This window comes from Heteronotia binoei, chromosome 1 (assembly GCF_032191835.1).
Source record: "Heteronotia binoei isolate CCM8104 ecotype False Entrance Well chromosome 1, APGP_CSIRO_Hbin_v1, whole genome shotgun sequence".
Classification (NCBI taxonomy): Eukaryota; Metazoa; Chordata; class Lepidosauria; order Squamata; family Gekkonidae; genus Heteronotia; species Heteronotia binoei.
This window is the reverse complement of record NC_083223.1, coordinates 173,172,745-173,191,809: the sequence shown is the minus strand read 5'-3', so window position 1 is coordinate 173,191,809 and position 19,065 is coordinate 173,172,745. Positions and strand designations below refer to the sequence as shown.

Below are 19,065 nucleotides of genomic sequence, written 5' to 3'. Positions count from 1 at the left end.
CATTGTCAGCTTTTGTTTTCAATGCTGCAATGCCCCTATTTGACTTGCTGACAAGCTTGGGCAGCAGCTCTTCTGCTCCTGCTGAATTCTTTTTTGCTCAGCATCATTGATAGATGACATTGCAGGTTGTTTACTTGCATTTCTGTTTACTTTCAGCATTCCCCTGCATGTTCTCTACATAAATTATGAACAAAATCTGCCACCAGTGGTAAAATTCATTAGCTCTTTAAAAAACAGTTGAAGTTTTGCATCTTGATACTCCATTAGAAAGATTGCTACTACTTTTTTTAAAAAAAATGTTAATCTTTAATCACTATGCCCATTTTATTCTGCCATAGCAACTCAGCATTTCTAAAATCTAAAGACATCCATTATTTACCTTTTTTAATTCCTCACATCTAAAGAGGGATATTTTGTCACTCAGTGTTTTTTCAGAATTGCCAGGTCTGGGTTGGGAAATATATGGAGATTTTGGGGGTACAGCCTGGGGAATGCAGGGTTGGGGGAGGGGAGGGACCCCAGCAGGGTGTCATGCCACAGAGTCTACCCTCCAAAGTAGCCATTTTCTCCAGGGGAACTTATCTTGGTCATCTGAAGATAACTTGTAATAGTAGGCGATCTCCAAGTGCCACCTGGGGGTTGGCGACATTAACTATATAGGATATAAGCTGCTCACATACATGTCAGTTAAGCTGATGCATCCCTCCTGAACACTGTCTAGACTGAACTTTGTGTAGTAAGAACACAAGTAAAGCTTTCCTGGACCACTGGTTCAGTAGCAGTGGATCTGCTTGGTATGCAGAAGGTCCCAGGTTCAGTTTCCACTCCAGCATATTTGGTTTAAAAGGATCAGCGAGAGCTGCTGGTCTCCTAAAATGATTCAGATTCATTTCTTACTTTCTCGTTGCCAGTCTGTCTGATCCATGATTTAAAAACATAAAAAACTGTACCTGAAACAATGAAAGACTCCCTCCATCGTGGCAAAGACAGTGATTGGATTCCATTGGAGTAGCTACCTTTGTATCCAGATTGTCCAGAAACTTTCTGAACAAGAATTTTCCCTCCAGATTTGTCAATTATACCACTGAAAAAAAAGTGATCATATCAGGAACATAACTGCACCTGAAGCAGAGAAATAACGAGGTCCACACACATTGCTGGTATGAAATGAATTTTTACTTTGGCCCTAAAGCAGAACTTAGCCAGCCATAAGCCTCTAAAATGACTAAGTTAAAATCATCCCCCATCCAGCCAGTTTTATTCACACCCAAAACAAGCAGGTAGGCCCCCCATGCTTATCTAACTCAACATTCCCCACCCCCTTGCTCTCCTTCTAGTATTTTTCTATACCTCCTGTCTCCATGCCTTATGAGCTCTTACAAGAAGCTTCTCAGTGAGGCCTCTTTGTGTTATCCAATACACATCTGTGAATCCACAGACACTGAAGGCTGCTTCTAACAAACTTTGCATCAGACACCCTCTTTTTTGAAGGCAAAAGCATGCTTTTATTCATTATTATAGGAGTATTCATTAATTATTCAGGGGTCCCCCTTCACACCATGTTTAAAAACATTACTTTTTACTCATGCTTATAACTAAGAGGTTCCATCTTTAAAAGCTGTTTTTATGGTCTGTGTCTGAATGGCAACTTCCCCTTCGAGGCCTTCCTATCTCAGAACTGGATGTTCCAACCCAACAGTTAGACATTTCTAATGCTCTGAGGTGCATGTTCTGCTACTTACTCCAAATTACAGTAGTGAATCAAAGAGCAAGAGCAAAGTATAATTGGAGGAATACAATTTTGAGTTTGAATGTACCTAATGTTTCATATTGTTCAAATATTGTTCAGATTAAGAAATATGCTTGCATATACAAACCTATACACTGAATAAAACTTTGTTGCTCTTAAAGGTGCCACTGGACTCAAACTTTTATCACTATGGAATAAGTGGTGCTCAAAATGGTTTTGTGGCCAGAATCCAACCAAATTCCTGTATGTTTTATTGCTGTAGTAGTCATTTTCCAAATACATGGGATTCATGCTTTCCCTGAAACTTCATGATCCATCCAAATTTTTGATCAAATTTACCATCCTGCCCACTCAATTTGATAGCTGTCATAGTAAAGATGACCTGTCTGGCCCAATCCCAAAAAGAATACATGCATGAAGTTGCCTTATACTGAATAAGACCCTTGGTTCCCCGAGATCAGCTTTGTGTTCTTTGACTAGCAGCAGCTCTCTCGGTTTTCAGGTAGAGGAGACTTACAGAAATGGTTTGCCATTGCCTGCCTCTGTGTAGCTACTCTGAACTTCCTTGGTGGTCTCCCATCCAAGTACTAACCAGGGCTTTTCCTGCTTAGCCTCCAAGATTTGATGATATCGAGGTAGCCTGGCCATCCAGGTCAAGGTATCTATTGCCTATTCCATTCTGAACTGGAGATGCCAGTGACTGAATCTGAAACCAAACAGATGCTTTACTTCCAAGCCAAGGGCCTTTCCAAGAACTATATTTTGAGAGACCAGCACAAATATAGCCAAAGTGCAAAAGTAGTACAGATGTAGGGAACACAACTGTAGGTCATGTCCATCAAATTCCTTAAACAGACAATACATTTTTGCAGGGGTGGAATTCCAGCAGGAGCTGCTTTGCATATTAGGCCACACACCTCTGATGTACCAATCCTCCAAGAGCTTACAAGGCTCCTTTTTGTAAGCTCTTGGAGGATTGGCTACATCAGGGTTGTGTGGCCTAATATGCAAAGGAGCTCCTGCTAGAATTCCACCCCTGCATTTTTGTAGATGGAAAGTAAGAACAAGCATGCTGGCCCATCCTCCACATTTGTGGGAACACGAAACAGCACCTAGTGAGTGAATTTGTGACTGAGCTGAGCTTCCTCTTTCCATTCTTCATGAAAAAAGTTCACAAGCTTCTATACAAGCAGAGTAAATGCTCACGGGGGAAGGGGGATCATGCTTGCTTCTTCTACCTTGTATGTGCATTTGATACATCATGTGAATAAGAACCTCTGACAATACAAATGTATGCATGTAAGTCCTGTATCCACAATGGGGTCCATGAATTTGTCTGGATTCTTGATTTTGCAGACAAAAACTAGTGTATTCATATGAACACATGGAATGGTCCTAAGTCAGAGCCTTGGTCTGTCACAATGACCAGCAGCAGCTCTCTAGGATCTATCACCTTTTATCTGATCCTTGTAAACAGAAGTGCCAGGGCCTGAAACTGGGGTCTTCTGTATGCGAAGCAAAGGTTCTACCACTGAGCCATGACCCCTCCCATATACTTGTTCACAGGTTATAACAAAATCAATAAGGGGGAAGGACACAGTCAGTGGTTGCAATTCAACTCCTTACATATGTGTGTTCATTCTTCCTAGACAGAAACTTATGAACCGTCCAGTCTTACTTGGGGGAAAAAAATACATGTTCTGCACCTTCTTCAGGATGATGTGCATCTCCTGACCAATGGATAGGTGTGCTAAGTTTGGGGAAGAGAACCTAAAGATATATAGATGTACTCATCACTTCTGAAGAAGAGGAAGAAAAAGAAGAGGAGGAGGTTGGATTTATACCCTGCCCTTCACTCAGAGTCTCAGAGCAGCTTACAATCTCCTTCCCTTCCTCTCCCCACAACAGACACCCTGTGAGGTAGGTGAGGCTGAGAGAACTCTGAGGGAACTGCTCTTGAGATAACAGCTCTGAGAGAACTTGTGACTGACCCAAAGTCCCACCAGCAGCTGTATGTGGAGGAGTGGGGACTCAAACCTGGTTCTCCCATATTAGAGTCCACGCTCTTAACCACTACACCAAGCTGCTTCTCCACCAAACTGGCTCTCTGAATGACTGAAGGTAAGTTCTCAAGCACATTTAATGGTTATTATTTGTTCATTTTTTAATATACCTTTCTCCCCATTGGGAACCCAAAGTGGCTTACAACATCATTGCTCCCTTTTCCATTTTATCCCCATCTTAATATAAAGAGCAGCTGCCTGGGACACAAAGTACTTGAATGTTTGGCTATAATAGAGGTACTTTCATTACCCATATTCTCTGATTATCTGCTCTACCTAACTGATTGGGTGTTTTCGCACTCACCTTCAGCCGGCGCCGCGACCCTCTTGACGACGGAGGATCTGTGCTGATTTCCCACACGAAGCGCTGGAGCAACCAGAAGAGCCGCCAATTTCCGGCGCGAAGCCCGCTCAAACGCAAATCGCCAGGAAGCAGGAAAACGCTTGAGCGGGCTTCGCGCCGGAAATTGGCGGCTCTTCTGGTTGCTCCAGCGCTTCGTGTGGGAAATCAGCACAGATCCTCCGTCGTCAAGAGGGTCGCGGCGCCGGCTGAAGGTGAGTGCGAAAACACCCATTTTGTTTTGAATCGGTCAGTGAAATTACTTCATGCTATTATAATGGCAATTTAATATAATGCCTGAATATATAGATCCAGGTGGGCGGCCATGTTGGTCTGAAGCAACAGAACAAAGTTAGAGTCCACTGGCACCTTAAGGCCAACAAAGTTTTATTCAGAGCATACCTTGAATAAAACTTTGTTGGCCTGAATATATAGGTACAATCAGCAGGTGGCAGTGTTTTGGGGAATTAGTCTTTGGTCTACATACCAAAAAAGGAAAGCTGTGTTTGGTTTCTAATTATACGTGTATGTCTCTGCGTGTATGCTGAGCAGCTAAAACTTTTTTATTTCAAAATCCTACCCCATATTTTTTTCAGGAGATACATAATGTTTATTTTCAACATTACTAGTATTGAAATTTGCTATTGCCAACTTTTTTAAAATCTAGAGGCAAATTTGGCACATACATTTTTACCCTGTCAGATCACATTTATATAGGATGAGGGTAAGATGGCTTTGGGCCAAATAAATGCACTAAAGTGTCCAACTTCCCTTTAGCAAATCCACCCCATTTCTGAACATCCATGGGGTGGGGTGGGGTTGAATATTTGTTTTGGGTGTACACATGTATATAGTATGGGGCTGGATTTTTTTTCTGAAAAATTAATGGGAGCAGTACACATAAACATCTGATTTGGATGCTATGATCCTGTGGGAAGGCGGGGTTTGCCTGCTAGCTGACTTCTCTGTCCACCATGCATACGAGACTGGGTCACCTTTGTATAATTCCACCCAGCCTCTTATTATAAATATATATATACATACATATACATATATATATATATATATATATATATATATATATATATATATATATATATATATATATATTTCTTTTCCCCAGCGTCATGCCCAGGGGCCCTCATACTCTGAAAGGAACGGAACAGCGAATTTCAATCACAAATTGGTTGTGCACAGCATTGATCAGCACCTGTGATGTCACAAAGACATGTCCCACTACTTCCCAGAGTACTTTGAGATATTAATAAGGTGACAAATGAATGGGTAAATGGGGATGTACATGTAGGGTTTTAAAAATTAAAGGGCAGATAGCCTGTGTGAAGGCAGGGAAAGACAGGCAGCTGAGCCCATGTGTGATTCATGGGTATACGTGCTTGGCATTTTTGATGCAAAGCTAAAAGAAAGTGGGATTCTCCCCAGTGTGTGCTCTGTTTTCATTAAGGGTCAGAGAAAAAACGTCTCTATTTTGGCCATACAAAACAATATTTTAGCTCTCTTACATACGATAAAGCCAGAGAGCCGGTGAAACAGAGAATATCAGATATTGCCAGACAGAATGATCTTAATAGTATCTCAAAATGGCGTGCCCTTGTAGAACCAGTTAATAGAATAGCACCCAGCTAGGGTTGCCAAGTCCAATTCAAGAAATATCTGGGGACTTTGGGGGTGGAGCCAAGAGACTTTGGGGGTGGAGCCAGGAGACACTGGGGGCAGAGCCAGGAACAAGGGTGTGACAAGCATAATTGAACTCCAAGAGAGTTCTGGCCATCACATTTAAAGGGACAGCACACCTTTTAAAATGTCTTCCTTCCATAGGAAATAATGAAGGATAGGGGCACCTTCTTTTGGGGCTCATAGAATTGGACCCCCTAGTCCAATCATTTTGAAACTTGGGGGGTACTTTGGGGAGAGGCACTAGATACTATATGGAAAATTTGGTGCCTCTATCTTAAAAAACAGCTCCCCCAGAGCCCCTGAAACCTCCAGAACAATTCCCCATTATACCCTATGAGAATTGATCACATAGGGAATAATGAAGACGTTTCCCCCTCCCCCCCCCCTTTCTGGCCAGTCTGAAGCAGCGGATCAGCCTCTCTACTCACCATTTGCTGCCAGCTTCTTCACAGAAACAGAGACACGCCATCATAAATTGAAGCCTTTCAAGTCAAGCCTCTGGAGGTGCAAAGGCACATGGTCCTTTGCGGGCGGGGCTCCCTCTCCCCCCCTCCCCGCCAGCCAGCTGATTAGGGCTGGAAGCAGCCTGGGAAAACTGAAGAAAGGCTGCTGCGATCGGGGCTGGGTGGGAAGAGCAGGGCAAGGAGAAGCTGCTGAGATCGGGGCTGGGTGGGAAGGGCCGCCATTCCCCCCCGCTTTCCAGATTTTTGGCTAGCGGGGGGAGAAGGTTCCAAATCGGGGGTCCCCAGGCAAGGCGGGGGATTTGGGAAGCCTACACCCATGCCATATTTATACCAGCAGGGAAATTATGAGTACAGGAGAATTTTTACCATCATGAGGTAGGACACCCGCCCTTCTGCAGTCTTGGAAGGCAGATATAACAAAATACCTTTTGAAGATCATATGTGCCCCTGCTGTAATGGAGGAATAGAATCTTTACTGCATGTCCTGTATCACTGCAAGATATACAACATTAACCATGAAATCCTTCCTTTTCCTGCAATCTTGCCTACCACTCTTAATCAAAAAATGCAACAACTGAAGGATCTTCTGAATGATAGAAACCCTATGGTTATACTCAAATTAGCTAAATTTGACTGGCTTACCACCAGAGCTAGAAAGTCACTCATCGCTCTGAAGGGAAATAGCTAGACATTTTCTTTCTCTCTCTCTTAGTTGGTAGTTTTAAAAATGTTTAATCCCATTATAAACTGTATGTATTTTTATAATTTTGTAGCAATTTTACCTCTGTTCTCTCAGCACAATTTATATGTGTTACTGTAACTGGCATTGGTTTTATCTGTATTGTTTTTGCTGGCTTCTGCTGTGAATAAACTTAAACTATAAACTTATTTATTTATTTATATTTTGATTTATATCCCGCCCTTCCCACCGAAGTGGCTCAGGGCGGCTTACAACATATAAAACTTACATAGGTTTGGCTTAAAAACAATTACATAGCAGCAGTTAAAACAGTAGATTAATAAAACATAAAACATAAAAACCAGCGGTCTGTCAAAATGCACTCTAGCTCCATCCAAATTTCTCAGTGTCGGTTAATTGTAGGCCAGCTGGAAGAGGACTGTCTTGCAGGCCCTGCGGAACATTAAGTATCTTCCCTACATGGGGCCATGGCTTAGTGGTAGAGATTCTCCTTGGCATGCAGATGCTCCCAGGTTTATTCCTCCAGCTAAAGGGCCTGACAGTTGGTGATGGGAAAGGCCTCTGCATAAGACCCTGGAGAGCCACTGCCAGTCTGAGTAGACAATACTGATGCTGATGGAACAAAGGTCTGATTCACTATAAGGAAGCTTCAAGTACATTCACGTGTGCGTTCATGCTATTACTGCAAAATAAATACAAACAAGTGTTGCATCTTGTTAGCTGCTGGCAGGACCAAAGTTAAAGGGACTTAAAGGGTTATCAGTGTAACTGAGTGACTGTGGAACTGCTGAGACTTCCCTCACATGCTGCCAGTTCCAGCTGCTGAGGATGCCCTTTTCTTTCTCTACTGACCTGTGAATAGCAGCACCACACACACTGGAAAAAGAAGCATAGATGTCTGTGCCATAGACTCGATATTTGGTGTCTTGACATCCAGAAGGACACTTTGCAATGAATTCTGGATTGATGATTTTTGCAGCTTTGATATCACATTCAATCTGAGGAACATCTGTAAACACACAAGTCTAAAGTTATTTTTAATGTTAACAATCCTGATAATACAGAAATCATTCATGGTAATTGCTAAGTCGAGCAGGATTCTGAAGAGGCAACATATAAAATTCCCTAAATTAATTAATTAATATGTGCAATTTGAAGTGCCCAATAATTGTTAACTGGAAGAGAATAAAAGGGCATTATTTATTTTGGGGTTGGGTGTTTAACGGTACTGTCCTAAGCAGAGTTGCAGCCATCTAGGTCTACTGAAGTCGGTGAACTTTTAAGAGTATAACTGTTCTTAGGACTGTATTGTAAATTAAAACAAAGATTCCCTACTACAGTTTGTTTAATCTAGCATATTAAAACCTCAGTGCAGCAACTATTGTAAAGGCAGAGGCTCTGCCACACACGCAGAGTTCTCTCTGGGACCAGAACTCATGTGAGGCTCTGGTTCAGTGTGATCCAGTTTCTAGGTACCCTTAGCTGATTTTTAAATTTAGAATGGATGTGCCACTTTAGGCACACATACATATATACGCATGCACTTCCTCTGTGTCTAAATCACAAACATTCAAGTATAGGCTACTATATAGTGAGTATGTTATTATATTTATTGAAGTGGGCTTGGAAATCTAGCCAACAGAGCAACCCCACTATCTCCAGTTCTGTGGTTAACCATGCTACTTCACACTCTTGAACCAGTCCTTGACTCTGTATCTTAAAAGTCTTATCTTCCCTCCTCCAGCTGGAATGGTTTATTGATATATGCAGGAAGGGGCCAATGACTGAAGATATAAAGGACCAAGACAGACAACAGGGAGAAAAGCTTAGACTTTTCAGGTAGAAAAAGACCTTAATGTGATCTGGTTTTTTTTTAGGTGGAGACTATTAATTCCCAAGAAATATGTTGGGATGCATAACATAGAGGAGACATGAAGCTCCTGAATAAGCCAGGATCATGCAGTTAAGTACAAAGAGCTAATGGTGGGAGTGGAATTATGGTTAAAGACAAATACTACAGTCTGGAGAAAAGTTAACAGAGAATTGGGATTTCTGTTTAATTCAGTTGCTGAGTCCTTTAGTGAGGGTAAAGTACAAGAAACAAATGTCTTAATAATAAATTAACAAATAGTAAATGCATAATGCCATATTGTTCATTTAAAAGTTTAAAAGCTATGCTTGTTTTTCATGCAGGACAAATAATCAACCTGTTGCTTTTGTGTTATCAGCCACAAAAAATATTGTGCCATTTGGGAATCTCTGGGAACATTGTGATAGGTAAAAATTTGAAGCAAAATGGCTAAGAACTACATATTGGTCAATTGTATAGTTTCTATAGGTAACTCTTACAATGTCTCCTTCAAGACAGAAGGCAGTCTCTAAAAAGAGAAAGCCCTTCCAATATTTATTTATTTATTCCTCACATTTATATCCTGCCCTCCCCGCCAAAGCAGGCTCAGGGTGGCTAACAACAATCAAACCCAAACAATAGAACAATAAGCAAACAATTAAAATTAACAGTCATTATCAATTAACAGTCATTATCAATTAACAGTTTAAGACAATTTAAAACAGTTTAAAATAATTTAAAACACTTTTTAAAATACCAATAAAACTCCCATTTTGGACCGCTATATACATCTTTGTTCACTTACATAATTTAGACTTTTTGTTCTTCTTTGCCACTTCTTTAGTTGCAAGTGTACAAGTCAGGAGCAAGGCTAAAACAGAATAGTTGAAAAATACACAGCTATGAGCATGAAGATGTATGAAAACAAGAACATGTGATTTTTCTTACATTCAGATTGTTCATCGACCTTTACTAAAACGTCATACATTATTTTTCTTACTGTTCTACGGAAGCTGTCACCTTTATGTTCCCAAAATTTGTATAGTCGCTAATTAGGTTTTGTCCACAATATATCTTTTGAACATATGAGTAAAGCCCCTTAGTCCATCAGGCTCTATGTTGTCTGCTCTGGGTGTGGGTAGAGACTTCCCACCCTCAGCACCTTTAATCTGAAAGCCTTAAACTACAGATGCCCATATTAAATCCAGGATTTTCTGCATGCAAAGCATATGCCATACCACTGAGCCATGGCCTTTACCCAGGATATGAATTGTTCTCAGATTAAGTCAGACAACTGGTCTATCTACCACAGCCCTCTGATGTCTGAGATAGGGATCTTTACCAGTGTTGCTCCAGATATCCTTTCCATGCAGATTGAACATGAGATTCTGTCTGCAAGGCCTGTGATTGACTAGTACTGAGCTGTGTCTTGTCTAGTGGGATTGAAGTAACCTGTCCTGAGTCTACAAGGCAGATTACTAAAATAGACAAATTAATCATTGGGGTAAAATGTTTCTTCTTTATTTTCTTCATTTACACTCTATTTTTCTCCCCAACAATGACTCAAAGCAGCTCACATCATTCTCCTCATCTCCATTTTATCCTCACAATGAACCTGTGAAGTAGTTAGGCTGAGAGTATAATTGGCCCAAGGTTACACAGAGAGCTTCCATGGCAGAGTAGAGATTCAAAGCTTGGGGTGCTATCACCAGGCCCATAGCCAGAAAATTTTGGGTGGAGGGGCCCCTGAGGTAAGAATTCTGGTGGGGGACCACAGGGCCAAATGGCCCCGTTTTCACGGAGGGCTTCTCTTGAGGAGCCCTTCGTGCAAACTCCACCAGTTTGCCCCCTATGCCTCCTCCTCCCTCCATTTCCCACCCCTTGTGGATTTCCAAGCCGGAACTGGCTCTAGCACTGCATTCCGGCGATCTAAAGTGCCTCCCCATGGATGGCTGAAGTGCCAGGTAAAACCACGCTGTGGGGCCACTCTCACACTGTCATGCTTGCTGTCACTGACTCCTCTCCCATCCAGGTCCTGACAGACTGTGAGAGCAGCCCTGCAGTGTGGTTTTACCCACCGCTCCAGCCATTCGCGGCGGGGGGGGGGGGCGTTTAGATAGCCAGAATGTGGCACTAGAGCCGGTTCCGGCTTGGAAATCCACATGGGGTGGGGAACAGAGGAAGGTGCAGGGAGGAGGTAATGGGAAGGGATGGGGAAGGAGGGGCGGGTGGCAGTAGCGGCTGCAGCAAGCTGGCGGAAGAGGCACAGACTGCTGTGGAGTGGGCGGCGTGCTGGGGGGTGTGTGCAAAGGAAGGGATGGGCGGTGGTGGACCGGCAGAGAAGGCACAGGCCGCGATGGGTGACGCAATGTGAGGAGAGGGTTGCAATGGGAAGGGGTGGGCGGTGGTGGGGCAGAGGCACTGGATGGAGGGGCCCTACGGGCGAAAGGGGGGTTTAATGGAGGCGCCATGTCCCCCTGCCCCGTGGCTACGGGCCTGACTATCACACTGGGAAATTGATGCGATAGTATCTTGAGGCAAAAAAGACCCAATTCAGTCAGGTTTGTTTTAGAGGGATCAGACAGCCACCGATGAAGCGGCAGGATCCCGACAGTTGTCTGTGCTTGTACATTCAGACTGCTAGCACGGTTCAACCACGGATTCCCTGGAGAAGATTATTTTGTTTCTAAAAAGCCCCCTGTGTATGTGCTCAAGCAGAAAAGCGCAAAAGCGCTGGGAGAGGGTTTGGGGGGAAAAACCAGAATGCTGGAAACAATGCTGGAAATGGTTTGGCGCAAAAACAATGCTGGAAACGGTTTGGCGCAATCACACAGCTCTTCCACTTATGAGTCGGGCCAGGGCATTCAGATAGCAGCTGATTATGAGACCTACATGCAATTCAGGGGGATACTACCTGGAAAACGTAGGTAGCTTTTTTAATGTGGATAGGAGATGTCTGGAGACAGGGTAAGAACGGGTGTGGTTCAGAGGGCAGATGTGCTCATGTGATCATGCGCATTTAATCCAAATGGGAGACAGGGCTAGGTCAGGCCAAATCTCTTGTGTGAAAGCACTCTGGATGTGTCAAACTGGGTCTGATACCCTAACTAGTACACCACATTGGTATGGAAGTAAATATTACTTCAAATACTTACCAAAGACTACTGCAATAATCTTCATGATGAGAGTCTGGGAGCTTTAAGAAAATTCACTGAAAAGTAAATATTTTCACACTTAATTTCAAAAACCCAATATTTAATAATTGGCCTCAATTACTTTAAGGAATATATTGCTAATACGGTATTGGCAGTGGAGAATAAGTTATCCCTGTCTATTTTGATTCTCAGCCACATATACTTTCACCACTCAATTGACAAGCAGAGATTTAGATGCATGAATGAGTCAAAACAGTTCAAGTATCAACAGTTTTATAATGCGTAACATGTGCATCCTATCCTTTTCACCAGGAAATAAAATGTATTTATTTCATATGAACAACAGCATGAATTGTTCATCTCCACAAGGCAAATTGGGTCTCTGGAATTTTATCCCTTTAGACCCAGACTCCCAGCTCCTCTACCACATAGAACAGATATAGAGGAGGCCAGCTGTAGCTCTTTTGGCATGATGGTAGATCCCTCTCCCTTGCCAGTCCTACAAGATTATATGCAGGAGTAGGAGCTAGACTGGGACTGCCCTCCACCCTGCCAACCCTGGGGCTACAGTGGGTGGGCCAGCCCTGGTGCCAGTTTCTGGTGCCAAAAAGTTTGGGGGCCACAGTGCTAATGCATTAATGTGAAACTGCCCTAAATATCTGAACAGCAGTCATTTAGCCCAAATAAAAATCTCTTTTTGGAAGGTGATTTCAATTAACCTCCCACAAGAATAATATTAGAAAAAAGTTTTAACATTTTAAATAAAACAATCTTTTCAAGCCACACCTAAGTCACAAATGCTATATTTTAGAACTGAAGTATTATTGGCAGGCTGACATTTATAATACTCTTTATAGAGTTGCGGGATGAAAGACAAGTTCTACCAATGGATTGTTTAATTACACCCTCATAAACAGTTTGGGCATGCCTAATCTGATATTTTTAAATGGAAGTGTTGGTTTTAGGTATTTTGATTCCTCCCCCTCCATGAATTAGATAGGCAAACAGACATTCTTTATGAAAATCACATGGCTTAAACTGGGCAATGTAAGCAATTTATTGTTTCTGATCTTCATTAGGAGCCAGCTTACATATGCTTTTCCATAAGGAGGGCATAAGAACATTTGATAAAGTTCCTCATCAAAGGCTCTTTAGAAAGCTCGAGAGTCATGGAGTAAAAGGACAGGTCCTCTTGTGGATCAAAAACTGGCTGATTAATAGGAAGCAGAGAGTGAGTATAAATGGGCAGTCTTCGCAGTGGAGGACGGTAAGCAGTGGGGTGCCACAGGGCTCGGTACTGGGTCCCATGCTCTTTAACTTGTTCATTTATGATTTGGAGTTGAAAGTGAGCAATGAAGTGGCCAAGTTTGCGGATGACACTAAATTGTTCAGAGTGGTGAGAACTAGAGAGGATTGTGAGGCACTCCCAAGGGCTCCGTTGAGGCTGGGTGAGTGGGCGTCAATGTGGCAGATGAGGTTCAATGTGGCCAAGTGCAAAGTAATGCACATTGGGGCCAAGAATCCCAGCTACAAATACAAGTTGATGGGGTGTGAACTGGCAGAGACTGACCAAGAGAGAGATCTTAGGGTCGTGGTAGATAACTCACTGAAAATGTCAAGACACTGTGAGATTACAATAAAAAAGGCCAATGCCATGCTGGGAATTATTAGGAAGGGAATTGATAACAAATCAGCCAGTATCATAATGCCCCTGTATAAATCGATGGTGCGGTCTCATTTGGAGTACTGTGTGCAGTTCTGGTCGCCGCACCTCAAAAAGGATATTATAGCATTGGAGAAAGTCCAGAAAAGGGCAACTAGAATGATTAAAGGGTTGGAACACTTTCCCTATGAAGAAGGATTGAAACGCTTGGGACTCTTTAGCTTGGAGAAACATTGCCTGCGGGGTGACATGATAGAGGTTTACAAGATAATGTACGGGATGGAGAAAGTAGAGAAAGAAGTCCTTTTCTCCCTTTCTCACAATACAAGAACTTGTGGGCATTCGATGAAATTGCTGAGCAGTCAGGTTAAAACGGATAAAAAGAAGTACTTTTTCACCCAAAGGGTGATTAACATGTGGAATTCACTGCCACAGGAGGTGGTGGCGGCTACAAGCATAGCCAGCTTCAAGAGGGGATTGGATAAAAATATGTAGCAGAGGTCCATCAGTGGCTATTAGCCACAGTGTGTGTGTGTGTATAAATTTTTTTTGGCCACAGTGTGACACAGAGTGTTGGACTGGATGGGCCATTGGCCTGATCCAACATGGCTTCTCTTATGTTTTTAAGAATATTTCTTTCCTCGCAATGGTAGTTGTTGCAGCAATAATTTAATAAACAGTAAGTGACTATAAGCAATTTAAAAATAGCTCAAGCAAAAAGCCTCGGGAAACATGATTACCTTGAATTCAAGGTGTCTGAATTAAATTAAACTAAATTTAATTAGAACTAAATTTAATTAAACTAAATTTACATAGAATAACTGGTATGGGAATAGATGAACTAGAGGTGAATTGACATATTTTATTCCCCTTTACAATTTCTGTTAATTAATTACATTTACTTCATTTATACTCTAATTCTTCCTCCTGTCATGCAAAAACAGCTACAACATCCTCCCCGACTCTCAATTTTATCTTCAATGGAACTCTGTGAGGTAGATTAGGCAAGGAGCATGTAGCTGGCCCAGGGTCACTCAGTGAGCTGAAATGGCAGAGTGGGAATTTAAACCTTCATCTTTCAGATTGGCAAGGACAACTTTAGGCAGGGTCTTGATGGAAAGGTGATAGGCTTTTTACCACTGCAACAGAGGTTGCCTTCTGTCAGGATGCCCAATAATGAGAAGTAGGTTGGTCACCATTACAATGACATAATTGTCATCACCTTCGCATTTCTTTATAACATTCTCGTATTCATGCTACAAACACATTGTAGCTCATTTTCTTAGCTTTTACAACAAAACAAAGCTTTTACAACGAATGTGGGGATTATGAACATGCCTTGTAGTGTGGACTGGATGGTCTCCTTGGTTACATGGAGAAGTCCATCAATGGCTACTAGCCATACAATCTAAAGTGGACCACCACTATACTAGTGCTATGAAGCAGGATCAGGGGAAGGCCTTGGCCTCTGTACCCTGTTTGCTTGGCCTTCAGGGTAACTGGTTGGCTGTTGCATGGAACAGTATGCTGGAGTCGGTGGATCACTGTTCTGATCCATCAGGTTCTGCTTATGTTCTTATGTTCCTTTCAACTGATTCCAAACAGCTTAATTACTACTCATGGCATAAATTTAAAGAGAGGCATCTTTCTATTGAGAGACAAACTGATTTCACAAGTGATGAGTGAGTTTTCTAAAGCACTAGCCTTAATGCCAAACCCATATTAACACATTCTGTTTTAAAGTAGCTCTCCTCTGTCCTGAATTAACAAAAGTCCAAGATACATACCTCAAACTAAAAAGTGCACTTTATATGCAGAAATACATAGAACAGGGAAAATTAGGCTAATTATTTTACATTCACATTTACTCTGACTAACCTACCTTTCCAGTTAATTAAAGTAACGCAAATACTTACCATAATCCTTTAGAAATTCTTCTTTAGTGGGATAAAGATCTTACATGTCAAGATATGATTTAGACCCTTAAGAACACAAGAACATAACAGAAGCCATGCTGGATCAAGCCAATGGCACATCCAGTCCAACATTATGTGCCACGCAGTGGCCAAAATAACCAGGTGCCATCAGAAGGCCCATCAGTGGGGCCAGGACACTAGAAGCCCTCACACTGTTGCCCCTCTCAAGCACCAAGAATACAGAGCATCACTTGCCCCAGACAGAGAGTTCCAACAATACGCTGTGCCTAATAGCCACTGATGGACCTCTGCTCCATATGTTTATCCAGTCCCCTCTTGCTTGTAGCTGCCTATGCTTGTAGCCACCCACCACCTCCTGTGGCAGTGAATTCCATGTGTTAATCAACCTCTGGGTGAAGAAGTACTTCCTTTTATTCATTCTAATCCGACTACTCAGCAATTTCATTGAGTGTCCACAAGTTCTTGTATTGTGAGAAAGGGAGAAAAGAACTTCTTTCTCTACCTTCTCTATCCCATGCATAATCTTGTAAACCTCTATCATGTCACCCCTCAGTCGACGGTTCTCCAAGCTAAAAAGCACCAAGCGTTTTAACCTTTCTTCATAGGGAAAGTGTTCCAACTCTTTAATCATTCTAGTTGCCCTTTTCTGCACTTTTTCCAATGCTATATCTTTTTTGAGGTGTGGTGACCTGAATTGTACACAGTATTCCAAATGAGGCCACACCATTGATTTATACAGGGAGTGTTATGATACTGGCTGATTTGTTTTCAATTCCCTTCCTAATAATTCCCAGCATAGCATTGGCGTTTTTTATTGCAGTTGCACACTGTCTCAACATTTTCAGTGAGTTATCTATGATCCCAAGATCTCTCTCTTGGTCAGTCTTTGCCAGTTCACACTCCATCAACTTGTATTTATAATTAGGATTTTTGGCCCCAATGTGCATTACCTTGCACTTGGCCACACTGAACCTCATTTTGTCAAACATGCAGATTTCTGTGCACCATGATAGACCATAAGACAAAGAGCAGGACACTTCCCCCCACCCCCCTCTTTCTTCTTTTACAATCTAGAGCAAGTAATAAATCCATCTGGCCCAAGGATGTTTAAGTTAGCCTTGCTGTGAATGGTGTGATCCGCCTCTCCCCCAGATTCACACAGCCATGTCTTATCTGCTCTCAGAGAAAGTGTGAGAAAGGGAGATGTTTGTAAACAGCCTGCATTCCTAAGTAGTAGAAGAGATACTAAGTAGTAACCTTTGAACCCATGACTAAAATTGCATCTTTATGTTACTCTTTGAAGCTATTCTATAAAGTATCTATGTGTGTCTGTGTATGTCATTACTTCCAAGGAATCTGTCCTTGGCAAAGCTATGGAGTTTCTGCAATAAAGCAACTTTTGACTGAATAACAAAAGACTGGTTATTGAGAAATATCGATGCTTGACATTTTGGAAGTAATCTTACTTGGGGACGTAACCGAATTGGCAACTTTCTGACCGTATGGCAGAGAGAACTCCAGATAATGGAAAAGTCCCCATCACTCCAAAATGACCGCTGAGTGAAGGACAAGAAGACGGTGCCGAGCCGAAAACCCCTCTGTGGCACATCCTCGACACTTGGAGACTGGCAGGGAGAGGGTCTCCACTGCACATACAGCAACTATTCATCACTCCTAAAGTGTGGATCCCCAGAACATCCACCACCTTAATAGACAAAGCACCGGCTTGGAGAGAAGCAATCCTGGCACTACCCTCCATGCGTTCAAGAATGAGGGAAGAGAGTGACCAGGGCACTTCAGAGGCGAGTGGGGAGGTGGGAGAGAAGAAAGAGCGCAACCATGTCCCAACCCAGACCCAGAAGAGGAGGAGGAACAGCAAAATCCCGACGCTCGGGAATTTCTCCAGACAATGAGAATTGAGATGGCCAAGGGACTAAGAGATGAAATGCAAACCAATGTTACTTTCATGGCCCAAGAGGTGAGGAGGCAGTTGGAAAGGGTGCTGCAGCCCCACGATCCAAGAGGAGGACCACTACCTCCTCTGCCGCCTCCTATGTTACAACAACCCCAACCACCACCACCGTTGCTGCAACTATCCTGTGACTACGGACGGGGCTGGGAGCTGGATGCCACCTTTGACGGGGATCCCGAAGAGGTGGAGTATTTTTCAATACAAGCCAACAGTTTCATGCATTATTGGGGAAACACCTTCCCAGACGAATTCAGCAGAGTGGATTATCTGGGGTTGAAACTGAAGGGGGCAGCCAAAAGATGGTATGTGAGTTTGTACGAAACCAGAAGCCCCGAGTTAGACACCGTAGCTGCATTCCTATAGGCTCTACTGACCCAGTACAAAGATCCCCTACAAGAAACAAGAGCCCTTACCATACTGAGAGACCTAAAACAAGGGTACAAAGCAGTAAGAGAGTACACTGCAGAATTCAGGGCCAACATGGCCAAAATACTGGGGTGGAATGAGCAGATGAAGATCGAGCAGTTCCAACGTGGCTTAAATGCAAGCGTGCTGGATCGAGCCGTTCAACAAGCTCGCCCTACCATGCTGGTAGGGTGGGTGCAATTAGTGGGCAAAGTCAAAACTAACATGAAGAGAGTGGTCCTACAATGCCAACAGCAGCAAGGGGATAAGGGGGGATGTGAGTCTCGGTCAGGGGCAAAACCCGAAGGGAAGAAGGCCAGCCAGGCTGGGGGAGCTACCAAACTGGCTACCCCCAGGCAAAAAAAGTGGAAGGATGAGCGAAGGAGTCCGTGAAAGGGAGACCTGTGTTGGCAACCTCTCAAGAGGAGGAAATTATTGTGGTGGATGAGTTGGGAGAAGACGCTTGGGAAGACGAACCAGCGGGAAACAGGGATGACCTGCACTGAGAGGTGCCGAGCAGCAGGTCGCAGATGTAACGGCACCATTGAGGGTGAGAATAACGGGGACTTTATTTTTCATCCCATTGACTTTGTTAAACCCTAGTCTAAAAAGATTTATACATGCCCAAGCTTTGCTCGACTCTGGGTGCATTAGAAACATAATCACACCAAAGTTAGTGGAAGCCCTAGGACTCACTAAGAGTCCACTACCGCACCCCATACAGTTCGAGCAAATGGATGGAAGAATAATGAGAGGGAAGCCATGTACCGAACAAACCCAAGAAGTACCAATGGGAATAGAAGACCATTGGGACACTGAACTTTTTGTAATAGCCCCATCATCATCCTTTGACATTGTTTTAGGAGTCAGATGGTTAGCCAAACACGAACCCAACATAAGGTGGGGTGATCAGATTATTGATTTTAGAGACAGACGGTGTGAGCACCACCACTGAAACATGGATTGGGGCCCAGAACCACCCCCGGAAACTGTGTTTAACCATAGAAGAAGTAAAAGGAATTCCCAGGAGTATAGAGATTTAAAACGAGTGTTCAGTGAAGAAGAAGCCAAT

General features: G+C 43.0%; 1 protein-coding gene across 1 annotated transcript in view; it reads right to left on the bottom strand.

The window, feature by feature from the left end:
- VIT (vitrin) overlaps nt 1-19,065 on the bottom strand; it is a 125,667-nt gene that overhangs the window by 64,220 nt on the left and 42,382 nt on the right. The window contains exons 2-5 of the mRNA XM_060244182.1: nt 12,017-12,072; nt 9,667-9,732; nt 7,865-8,021; nt 951-1,084 (exon numbers count right to left, since the gene is read on the bottom strand). Of these exons, the coding sequence (XP_060100165.1) occupies nt 951-1,084; nt 7,865-8,021; nt 9,667-9,732; nt 12,017-12,041 (382 nt within the window). The 5' untranslated portion in view covers nt 12,042-12,072. The remainder of the gene's footprint in view (nt 1-950; nt 1,085-7,864; nt 8,022-9,666; nt 9,733-12,016; nt 12,073-19,065) is intronic.